The following is a 12,954-nucleotide window of genomic DNA, read 5'->3' as shown; positions in this document are numbered from 1 at the left end:
TTACTTGTCCACCATCATTCATTACTGGATGGACCAGGACTTAATCTGATCTATTGGTTGTGGGATCGTTTAGCTCTGCCTATAGCACATTGTTCTGCTGTTTATCATACATGTCCTATATTGTGACTTCTCCAGATTGGTGCTTTGTTTTTAGGTATGCCTTTTGGTACTATATGCTCCTCATTGCACCAGGATTAATTCCTTGCTTGATGGGAATTGAAGAGTGTGGGCTATGCCAGGCCATGAGTTTACATTTTGGGTTGGAATATAATTCTGCTGTAGCTGATGGCCCACACTATCTCATGGATGCCAATTTTGAGCAGTTCTGTTCTTAATCTATTCCATTTAGCACTGTTGTAGTGCTACATGACACAATAGAGGGCGTCCTCAGTCTGAAGACAGGATTTCATCTCCACAAGGACTCTGCAGTGGTCACACTGTCATGAACAGATGCACCTGCAACTGGTAAATTGGTGAAGATGAGGTCAGATAGTTTTTTCCCTCGTGTTGGTTCTTTCACCATTTGCTGGAGGCCCTAGCTTGGAAGCTATGTTCTTCAGGACTTGGACCGTAGTGGTGCCACTATGCCACAGACATTGAAATTCTCCACCCAGTGTACTTTCTGTGTCCTTGTCAGCATTATGTTTCTTCCAAGTGGTGTTCAACATGGTGTACTGATCCATAAACTGAGGGAGGGTGGTAAGTGGGTAATTAGGAAGTTTCCTTGTCCATAATTGCCCTAGTGTTTGGAGCCAATGTTGAGGGGTCCCAGGTTGACTCCCTCCCCACTGTGCCACCACCTCTATGTTAGGGAGCGGGGGGTCCATCTTACTTGTGAAACAGGACATACCCAGGGATGATGATGGTAAACTAATGTGCTGTGCCACTAGTTCACCTATTTAATGGCATCTTGTGTTTGCTTTGGTGTTTAGTACTCATCAGACTCTTGTCTGTTCCCCTTTACCTTTCAAAATATGTGGACCAACAAAATTCTTGTACTGTAAAATGCCCCAGTAGAAGTAATTATTCAACATGATGGCCTGGTACCAGTCATTCCAGTTGACAATATTCCATTTGATAACTCGTTAATAGTTTTGTGAATTCTTAATAGGCTTCTCAAGTGAACTTTTCTGCAGTCTGAAGGAGGAGGAGTATTAATTGCATTTATTTATCAAAGAAGTGAGTGTATGAAGAAGGTTAAGGAACCTCTCCATATGTCTCGTTGAATTGAAGAATAGGAAAGATTATGTTGAATTATATTTCGACAACTTAATTAACGGTTTGTTTTATGTAGGAGTGACAGTGATGTCTATGTCAAACCTGCAGCATTTCCATGTTACTGGTTAACACACCACTACATGTACGTTCTCTTCCTCTTAGAATACTGCAGCTAACTACCACAAACAAAATATTATGAAGGAAGAAAAATATTTGCTGTAAATATAAATGGTACAAAGTATCACCAGTGCTGTTTGGAAATCCCTGTCACATTTGAGATTAGCACTGAATGATCAGTTAAAGACCCAGAGTTGTAAGGACACTTTTTACCCCTTATTTTGCAAGTCTGGTAAAACCTGTGGAAAATAGAGTTAACCTACAGCACATTGGGGTGACAGCACAATTTTGTATTACTTAGCGTAACATGTCAACACAACTTTGGCATTGAACCAGCTAACCCAAGGGACCATATCTCATACACAAATTTGACCAGTAGCTCAAACATGAAGAGATATGCACACACAAGGTGGCAAAATTGTTTCAATCTTTAATGTGCTTCTGGATGAATCTGAGCTATTTGTGAACTCTTGAACAGCTGCAAGTTGTGCACAGGAGAACAAATATCAGACAGAAATGAACAGAAACCCAATGTGAAGGCAGTAAAACAGAATCTGGGCAAGTGTCAGTGGTTCAGAGACAGCCCCCTGCTTGATGGCAAAGTACATATATTGCTGCTCCATGATGGGATGGGTGCAAGGCAAGCCTTATTTGAGACTCCAGGATAGACTTCCAACAAGACAGTATTGCCCTTTACCTGTCAGAGATGGCAGCATAGTTCAATAATCTGAACAATTCTTGGGTGCTACTTACTACACCCTATATATGTAGGGATGTTGGCATCCAGCAAGATTCTATGTTCAGTTGAGTTGATGGATCTTCTAAAAGGAAAGTGAACTATGTTGCCTTTAGCAAACACAACCACTCAATTGTTTTTTTTTCTCTGTGGAAAGGTGAATCACGGATTTGACATAGTTACCAGAGAAGGGCTGAAAGGATCCAGAGGTGTAAATACCCACATTGCCATTTGAAGAGTGTTCCTTTGGGACAAGCAATCTGCAAGATGTCTTGGTCTGTAAATGTGGGTGTATCCTTACATTTATTGCCCTGATGAATTCATCTTTCTCATTCAAATGGTGCTATGTTATCAGTAGCCCCCAAAGGAATTTCCATCCTCACTATTGTGCCTACTGCTAATTCAGTGTTGAATAAGAAAACTGTAGAAAAGCATTAGCAAAACAAATATCTAAAATTGCAAAAATGTTGCACTCGGGGCAACAAACAATAATGTAGGGAACAAAACTCAAATGAATATCAATGCTAAATGGAAAAAGAAATCTTGCTGTCAGCATCAGCTTCTGCCAAATAGGTCAACGGGATTTTTATGAGCCCATTTTATATGGACACCTCAAGAGGGCTGGGAAAGGCCAAAGGCCAGTGAAGAATCTATCCTCATAATTCTTAAGGATTAAACTCACCCACAGCGCAGCCTTTCCCAAAGCCTGAAATTTATTTTCCACACATGGTGTGGTATGCATTGAGTAAACAAGCCTGCTAGCTGAAATTTACAATCTCCTCTCGACTCAACAGAGGCTCTGCATGCAGAGCGGGAACTCCAAATATCAGCCTTTTTGTGCTAATTCCCAACTCTTTGCTGTGGTAAAATTTTCACAGAACTTGTACTTTGCTTTGTTTGATGCAGGCAGAGCATGTAAAATGCTTCGTTATATTTTACAGATTGTGATGGCAATGATTTAATATCCTATTGGCCAGCTCTGGGCGAATGTGAAGTTCATGCCTGCTCACTGCAGAAGTGGGGCTCAGAAAGAAAGCTGGGCCTTGATTTCAATAAGGATGCCACTAACAACAACCAACCTGACATGTCCATTACGAGCGGTGATGAGAATACATCAACCCATCTATTCAAACAAGAGCGACAGAGGAAAGGTAAAGAGTCACAAAGAAAAACGTGTGAAAAGACTCCTCAGCATTAGTGAAGAATTAGTGAAATGATATTGTAAATATGGAATCCATTTAAGGGGACCAGTAAAGAAGATCCACAGGATAGCCAGCTGAGAGCTCTGGGATATGATGGGAAAAATTAAGATGCACAGTACGGAGCAATGGGATACGTCAGAAATATGAAAAAGCTTGCCATTATATAGCACCTTTTGTGTCCTCAGTACATCCCAAAGCACATCACAGAAGCACTTCGGAGTATAGTCACTGTTATGTTATAAGGAAATATGGCAGCTAATTTGTGCACAGTAAGATTCCACAAACAACAATGTGATAACCAAGTAATATGTGTTTTACTGATGTTGATTGCTGAATAAATATTAGACAGCACAAGCACAATAAACATTGGCAAACATCAAGGATAACACCAGGGCTCCAGTGTGTTCTGGTTTTGTGTCAATCTCTGCTATAAATGTAAGTGTAGGAATTGAGAAAGATTATTGCATTTCCTTCAGATTTCTGTTTGCCTGACATATACCTGTAGTCAGGCTCACATTGAATCCCATAACTTAAACAGAAATGAATTTTACAGATTTATTGGACTCCTGCATGTATACGGTTGTGATGCACTCAAAGTTTGAATTATGTCATCCAAACTCCTGGAACTGTGTTAGTCTTGTAACAAAGCTTTTCTTTGGCAAAGTGTTCAGAGTAAATCTAAAGGTGAAAGCTTAAAGCTTTTCTGTAATGGCAAATGGTGTTAATTTAACTGATCTGAATGTTATGGTTGCTATATTTCATCATACTGAATAGTACTTTCTGATATGTAATTGTCATAACGCATAACAATGCCCTGACATGGAAGTGTCAGAATGAACCCAGTTAATTTTTATTTAAAATATATTATCAATAGCTTGCCAAAATAAGTACTACATGAGCATTAAAATCAGTGACTTGAAAGTTAAGAGTGCTAACCTCCATGCTCATTTCTTCAATATGCATTCTTTTGAGTGAGAGATTGCTGTGTAAGGAGTGAAGTCTCTCTTTTTTGGGCCTAATTTTTCTTTAGCATTGAAAATTCTGATGTACCTTTCTGGCCATCAGACCTCTGCTTACTGAAGAATTGCAAGTGTGATTCCAGACAGTGAATACTGGCAAACTACCTGACTTTGTGAGAACAAGATGTGATCACTCACAATATGGTCCAGATTTTGTGATCAGCAACGAAGTGACAGTGCTTACTGCTGACTGCAAAGAAAGCTGTCCAATAAAAAGATCTAGAGAGCTCTGTGGCATGGATTACGTCTTTCTGGTATTAATTTCATTTTGGTGCCAGCTGTAGGGGATCTTTGATGTCCAGCAACTGAGACGTCAATAAAGTATTTACAGTAGCCAATTCTCTCAGATGTCAAATCAGGAAGCAACAAGCAGATTTTCATTCATTTTTTTATAAAGTTACAGAAAGTGAAATAAAGTTTGAGGCATACTTGGGATTAAGGTAGAAGCTAAAATATCATAAGTATTAACTTTTTTTTATTATTTTAAAAATCTGTGGAATTTTTATCATGGCATGGTGAAACTTGATGCCACATAAATATAAGATTAGTTTTTCAGGGCCAGAGAAGTTGTTCATCATTGAAAACCCCAGTTACAAAGAACAAAGAGAAGTACAGCACAGGAACAGGCCCTTCAGCCCTCCAAGCCTGCGCCGATCCTATTGCCCGTCACCTAAAACATTTTGCACTTCCGTATCCCTCTATTCCCATCATATTCATGTATTTGTCAAGCTGCCTCTTAAACTCCACTATCATACCTGCTTCCACCACCTCCTCTGGCAGCGAATTCCAGACACTCACTACCCTCTGCGTAAAAAAACTTGCCCCGCACATCACCTTTATAGTTTTCACCTCTCACCTTAAATCTATGTCCCCTAGTAATTGACTCTTCCACCCTGGGAAAAAGCTTCTAACTATCTACTCTGTCCTTGCCACTCATAATTTTGTAAACTTCTATCAAGTCGCCCCTCAATCTCTGTCGCTCTAGTGAAAACAATCTGAGTTTCTCCAACCTCTCCTCGTGGCTAATAACTTCCAGACCAGGCAGTATCCTGGTAAACCTCCTCTGCATCCTCTCCAATGCCTCCATATCCTTCTGGTAATGTGGTGACCAGAATTGCACGCAATATTCCAAGTGTGGCCTAACCAAGGTTCTATACTGCTGCAGCATGACTTCCCAGCTTTTATACTCAATTCCCCTGCCAATGAAGGCAAGCATGCCATATGCCTTCCTGACTACCTTATCCACCTGTGTTGCCACTTTCAGTAACCTGTGGATCTGTACACCCAGATCCCTCTGCCTGTCAATGCACTTAAGGGTTCTGCCATTTACTGTGTAATTCCTGCCTGTATTAGACCTTCCAAAATGAATTGCCTCACATTTGTCCGGATTAAACACCATCTGCCATTTCTCCGCCCAAGTCTCCAACCGATCTATATCCCGTTGTATCCTTTGACAGTCCTCTACACTATCTGCAACTCCTCCAACCTTAATGTCGTCTGCAAACTTACTAATTAGCCCAGTTACATTTTCCTCCAAATCATATATGTATATACAAACAGCAAAGGTCCCAGCACTGATCCCTGCGGAACTCCACTAGTCTCAGCTCTCCATTCAGAAAAGCCAATTCTGTATCCATCTTGCCAGCTCAGCTCTGATCCCATGCGACTTTACCTTCTGTACCAGTCTGCCATGAGGGACCTTGTCAAAGGCCTTACTGAAATCCATGTATATAACATCCACTACCCTTCCATCGTTGATCATCTTTGTCACTTCCTTGAAAAACTCGATCAAGTTAGTGAGACACGACCTCCCCTTCACCAAACCATGCTGCCTCTCACTAATATGCCCATTTGCTTCCAAATGGTGGTAAATCCTGTCACAAAGAATCTTCTCCAATAATTTCCCTACCACTGGCATAAGGCTCACCAGCCTGTAATTTCCTGGATTATCCCTGCTACCCTTCTTAAACAATGGAACAACATTGGCCATTCTCCAGTCCTCTGGGTCCTCACCTCTAGCCAGTGAGGATACAAAGATTTCTGTCAAGGCCCCAGCAATCTCCTCCCTTGCCTTCCTCAGTACTCTGGGGTAGATCCCATCTGGCCCTGGGGACTTATCCACCTTAATATTCCTCAAGACGCCTAACACCTCTTTTTTGATCTTAACATGATCCAGGCTATCTACACACTCTTCCCTAGACAAATCGACCACTAAGTCCTTCTCTTTGGTGAATACTGATGAGAAGTATTCACTCAGTATCTCTCCCATTTCTTCTAGCTCCACACACAGATTCCCATCTCTGTTCCTGAGTGGACCCACCCTTTCCCTGGCTACCTTCTTGCCCTTTACATCTCATTCAACAAGATAACTTTTTAAAGGGTTTTTACATTGCGAATAATAGCATAAAGTGAGGAAGTTCACATCAATTCAGTAATTTCTAATTGTTTTCCATCTGCAAAGTCTTCAACGGTGCACCCTGTGGAGGACCTGGGAATTGCATGTGCAGACACTAGAAGCCGCTGTCAGTTTCACTGAGTGATGATGGTAAACACTGACAGTTTTGCCATCATTACAACCGCAAAGTCCAGGCCATGCTTTTTAGATTAGAGGTTAGCAGCTAGCAATCAGTGGGTATCCTGGGCAACTTTCATGTCCACCTAACACGGGGACACCGAATTCAATAATTGTGCCCCTACAGTTGTCTGACTTGTAATTGGGGCAGTTACAAAATGGGATTAATTTAATTTGCCTGTGTTATCACCATTATGAGCATAAAATCATGAAATAATATGCATTATGTTTACTTGTTTTGTCCAGGTATTCTGAAAAACAGAATGCAGTACCCATCTGCAACACTGAAGAATGAAAGCTCAACTTCCATCAACAGAATGCAGATCGAGTTACCTTGGTACAATACTTCAACGCTAGGTCCCAGGGTCGTTCCGGCAGCCTCCTATGGCCGTATGTACTCAGGCACTGGAAGTCTGTCTCAACCGGCCAGCCGATATTCATCCCGCGAACAATTGGACATGCTAGTTAGGAGACAAATGTCCAAGGAACAGCTGGATGCACTCTCCAGCAGGCATGCATCTCGAGAACGACTTGAAACTGTTCCCAGCCGACATGGGTCCAGGGAACAGCTAGACACAATCCCAAGTAGGCATGCTTCCAGAGAACATCAGGACAGATTACCCAGTCGACATGGGTCCAGAGAACAGCTAGACACAATACCAAGGAGGCATGGTTCCAGAGAACATCTAGATGCTATACCTGTGAGACAAATGTCCAGGGAATGGCTAAACACAATGCCCAATAGACAGATGTCTAGAGAGCTGGTGGACACTGTTCCCAGTCGGCATGCATCCAGGGAACATTTGGAGGCACTGTCAAATAGACAGCCCTCCAGGGAACATCTAGATACACTGTCTAGAAGACAACCATCTAGGGAGCAACTAGGTCTAACATCAAGTCGGCAGTCTTCACGAGAGCAACTCGACTTAATGTCTCGCAGGCACTTATCCAGAGAGCGTTTAGACACAGTGCCCAGCAGGCATCCCTCCAGAGAACAACTAAATACTCTTCCCAGAAGACAGCCTTCCAGAGAGCAATTAGGGCCCTTGCCTAGCCGACAGCCTTCTACAGAGCAGCTGGATATTCTGTCCTCCATCCTTGCTTCTTTTAATTCTTCTGCCCTTTCTTCTGCTCCCTCCACCACCACTCCTTCTGCCCCACAGACTACTTTTACCCCTTCTGGGGCACAGACATCCTCAATGACGTCTGCCCCATGCCCTTCAACCCCACACTCTGCAACATCACATAGCATCTCGGAGATCTCGCCAGATTCAGAGTAAGTACAGATGTAAGACTGCAAATTGTGATGGCTAATGGACTGATACCAGTGTGGCAATGACATATGTAATATGAATCGCAGGTTCAAGTGTCTCTAGTTGTGACCAACAATACGAAAATACTAATAGCCTATAATTGGGGCAGTACCAACTTGTCTTATTGGGCACCTCAAAACTATCAAACCTCTCAGCATTTCTTTCTCCAGACTTTTAAAATCCAAGCCTGGTGTTGATTAATTATTTCTTCCTAATTTACTTCTTGCCATTTAACGTTGGACATTCCTTTCATTATGGCTTTTGCCTGAGAATATAAGTGAAAAAGGAAAATAAAGGGCCAAGACCCATAGTAAAGCACACCGTCAAGACCAAAGAGAGTGAAGTAAAAGTCAAGATAAATTGAGAAGTAGCCATTAACCATGCTTGAATTTTTAAAACTTGTCAATTATAGAAGGAAGGGGAAGATTGAAAGAGGTGAAGTGTTCCACAGTTTTGAAGATCGGAAGCAATGAAGTAGAGTAGGAGACAGTACAGTATGTCTTTCTTGACCTTCTGTGGAATTTAAATCTCATGTCACGACTTGGATCAAAACCCATCCAGGTAAATACATAGGTAACAAGTTTACAGTTCCAAGATCAAGAGGTATGGTTGAGAAGGTAAGTGACAATTGAAGACAGTCCAACACTTTGAGGCCTCTGAAATGTAAGCTTTTAATTTTAGTTTAGATGAAGAAGGGTGAGAGGAGGCTTGTGTGGAGCATAAACAGCGGCATGGACCACTTGAGGCAAATGGCTGCTTTCTTTGTTGTTAATTCTAAATAATACATATATACGATAATATAGCACAGGCGGGTGGTGAGTGTTTCTGAACTGGTACATTGTATCACAGTGTAAAGATGTGGTTCCCACATAGTGAGTTTCTGGTTTCACTTGAGGTATTATAAGTCTCTTCTATCAAATGTAAGAGGTATGAGTAAAATGAGATCTGGCATTTTAATCCCATTTAATTAAATTATCAAAAAAACTACATCTAATAAATATTTTAACTATGCTGCTACTAATTCTGAAAACACAACTTTTGATTACAAAAAAAATTCCTTGGATTTCAAGGAAATGATTTCTTAAAGCCATAAAATAGTATTTGGCATAGATAAAGAGGAAAAGATATGCCAGGAAACAGAAATGATGTTGGGTTGGAATTTGAAAGAATGAAGCACTTGGATTGAATGCTGCGCTTTCAGCTCTGGGATCTGCATTGGATCAGTCTTTGGTTAAATTAAGTTGCATACATCCCAAGTAAAATGAATTTGGGTATCTCTAACTTGATTCCCATTGGGAACAAAAAGTGCCCCTATTTTTAATTCTCAGTTTCACTTGAAAAGCCAAGTACCATATTTATTTATTTTATTTGTTCATGGGATGTGAGCATCGCTGACTAGGACAGCATTTATTGCCCATCCCTAATTGCCCTTGTTCAGAGGACATTTAAGAGTCAACCACATTGCTGTGGGTCTGGAGTCACATGTAGGCCAGACCAGGTAAGGACGGCAGATTTCCTTTCCTAAAGGACATTAGTGAACCAGACGGACTTTTACAACAATCAGCAATGGTTTCATGGTCATCAGACTTTTTTTTAAATTACAAATTTAAATTTAAATTTATGCAGTATCTTGCTGCGTTTACTATACATTTGGCCCCTATTGTGCCTGAGGGTGGAATTTTCCTCTCCCGTTGGCAGGGGTGTGAGCTGACAATATGGCGAGAAGGCCAAAAATCGGTTTTACTCCATCATGAAACCCACTTGCAATCGTCCGCTCCACCTGTCAATGGCGGGCCACATTTCCTGCCCCCGCACCTAATTTCAATACTTTAGCATCTCATTTTAAACCCTGCTTGTTGGAATTACCGCCCACACTGGATCATCCAGGCACATCGGTGGGCTGATGTGCTTCAAAACTGCACGTAAGAAAGGAGAAGTGCACTTCACTCTGGACACCAAGGTTTGTTTGCCTACCTTGCTTTGGGCAGCCTTCACAGTCATCAGCGGCATGCTTCGCAGGCAGCACCATTTCACTTTTTGGGGGACTCACGGGCAGGTCTCTACCTACCAGACCAGCTGTAAGGTTGCAGGGTTAAGGCTTGTCTGGGGAAGGGGTAGAAGTGGCCTCAAGCAAGGGAAGAGACTGCAGGAAGAGGGGTGAGGGCTGTACTAAAGAAGGGGATGTATATGTTTGTGGGGGCACAGGTTCATCTGTGCAAGTAGCCTCAAGATGGTGAGGGCTAAGGAATCAGTCTCCAGAGGAGGTGAGACCAGATGGAGATGTGAGAGTGCGTGTGAGAGAGTGAGCGGTGATATCCCTTAAGCTGGCAGTCAGTGAAATGCCAGTGAATGAATGATGGACTTGTGAGTGTGAGAGTTTAGAGTGATGAGATGGTTGCTTTACCCTGGCGGCATGGAGGAAATAATTCACCCTCTTCTGCACTGGATGGCCAACCTCTTCTATGCAGCACTGGCACTGATCACCACTGCCACAGCCTCCCAAGCCTGGGTAGTGAGATTGCTAGACCTTTTGCGGCCAGAGTAAGGGTGGAGGACATCACGGCGGGCCTCCAAAAGACATTCCAGTGACAGGTCACTGAACTCCTCTTGGCATTCAGGGCCATGTCCTCACTGGAGCATTCCTGGGCTGCAAGCATTGAGAACTGTGTATGCGGCTGCAGTTTAGATATGGCACCTGGAGTGAGAAAATGGCGAGATAATGGTATGGCAGGTGATCCAGAGACCGCCCGCCAGCAAGATGGCATGTTTCCTGTGGTTGCATAATTAATGAGGAGAAAATCAAACGATATGGCACGAAAATGTCGTTTTTCACGCCCATTACCGCAGTTAGTACAATTCTGGGATATTCCTCACTAAGAATGTTTGATGTGAATACCGAAATACAGAAAATATTCAATTTTTAGCACTACTGTTGCTCAAATAACTAAAATTCACAACCAGGTTAAAGGTGCTGTAATAAAACATGTTTCCTTGGAATGAATGTGTTTCAGTCTTTGGTTGTGAATCTGTTTTGGGTATGAGATCAATAACTAACAGCCTGTTGCAAGTAAATTTTCAGTGAACTTTGAACTTCATAATTTTTTTTGGAGTTTTCACCTGGGACCAAGCTCTGTGCATTGTTATGGTTTGCAACTAACTTCATTAAGATGAGGTTTGACTTTCGGTTTACACTCCCAAAGTTGTGCTGTTTCATAGTTGTGAAAATAAAATGAGTATATTTTGTTATTTAGGGGTGTGCAATAGTTCAGCATGAGGTCTTGTGGTGCAGTCGGTAGTGTCCCTGCTTCTGAGCCAGAAGCTTCAGGTTCAAGTCCCACTCCAGGACTTGATGGCCAAGAAAGATGCATTCATAACGCAGCCGAACAGGTTGAGTATCAACTTATAAATGCTTTGAATATACGCCAATAGCAGGCAGTAAAAGCGAGAGAGATTTCTTGGTCAGCCATGTGATGGAAAAATTGTTGGAGCCTCTACCATCACTATCCATAGCTCCAGACTACAACATGCATGTAAAAGTGTATGTTGCCACAGCAATTCGGATTCCTTAGATTGGGTGCTGGTTGGCTTAGTTGGTTTAACAGCCGGTGTGGATCAGATTGGTGCCAACAACATGGGGTTCAATCCCTGTTCTGGCTAGGGTGGATTTGGGACCTGTCTCCTTGTCTTACCCGTGGTGGAGGCTGTGACATTGTGGGTCAGATCTGCCTTCAGGCAGAGAACACAAGAAGAGGAGGAATTCAATAATACCTATCACATTGGAATTCTGTTATGTTCAATGGGATCAAACACTTCTAATTCACTTTCCATATGTACAATTTTGATCCATCCTGTTTGGTCTTATTGCGATAGAATCCTAACAGGTAAATCGTATCCAGTTACATAGAATTGCTTAGCATCTACAGCACAGAAACCAGCCATTTGCTCCAACTGGTGCATTCTAACATTTATGATCCATATGGAGCTTTCCTCTCAGCCCTTTCATCTAACCCTACTTTTTACAGTTATATAAACTTCTGCTGAATCATATTCCCTCCAATTAAGTGAGATTCAAATGAATTAAATTATATTCACTCCACACAGGATTTCAGTGTATGAATCTCATTGCATTCTTATTATTGAATATTGAAATAAAAGATATCTTCTTGCATTGGTTCTTACATTATTGGCACATTTTTTCTTATGCTTATTATATAGCATTTCAATAAACCAATTCATTTGGATTATATATGTAATTCCAAAATATCAAACTGAATTTGAATGGTCCATGTTACCTCCTATCTTAGATATTTATAATGGGCCACATCTCCTCTCATTCATTCTTCTGTGCAATACTAGTGTCATTCTCTAACCTTCTGTAAGCTAGTAGTTCAAACTCGGAAATGCAAGGCAGCAAGGTCCAGATGACCAGTTCTCCACTTTTTATATTGCTCCTTTTGGGAAAGCACATGGCATTTGCTCCTCAGTGTCATAATTAAAAAAACTTACTCCCAGTGGTCAATTTGTTTGATTTTTCTGTACTGATGTTCACGAGACTTCATCTAGTGTTTTGCAATAACGAGTTTGTTATAAAGGGGTTAAAATGATTTTTATTTCTCACTTCTGATTCTAGACCAGTAATGCACAGCCTGGTTCTTCAACAAAATGCCTATCTTCACTTATGATTGCAACCCATTATTGCTGTTCAGTCCCACTTTACAGAGTATTATAGTACTAGCATATTCATTCTATATTCTTAATTTTCATGACCCACTGTCTG

The 12,954-nt window shown here is 41.6% G+C and overlaps 1 protein-coding gene across 1 annotated transcript in view; it reads left to right on the top strand.

Annotated features, from left to right (window-relative positions):
* LOC121279976 (cadherin EGF LAG seven-pass G-type receptor 3-like) overlaps positions 1–12,954 on the top strand; it is a 642,224-nt gene that overhangs the window by 507,467 nt on the left and 121,803 nt on the right. Inside the window, exons 33-35 of the mRNA XM_041191598.1 lie at positions 3,013–3,222; positions 7,111–7,615; positions 7,727–8,140. Coding sequence (XP_041047532.1) covers positions 3,013–3,222; positions 7,111–7,615; positions 7,727–8,140 — 1,129 coding nt within the window. The remainder of the gene's footprint in view (positions 1–3,012; positions 3,223–7,110; positions 7,616–7,726; positions 8,141–12,954) is intronic.

The sequence above is a fragment of the Carcharodon carcharias genome, chromosome 7 (assembly GCF_017639515.1).
Source record: "Carcharodon carcharias isolate sCarCar2 chromosome 7, sCarCar2.pri, whole genome shotgun sequence".
In the NCBI taxonomy this organism is placed as follows: domain Eukaryota; kingdom Metazoa; phylum Chordata; class Chondrichthyes; order Lamniformes; family Lamnidae; genus Carcharodon; species Carcharodon carcharias.
The sequence above is the reverse complement of the archived record's forward strand: the minus strand, read 5'-3'. Positions and strand labels throughout refer to the sequence as shown.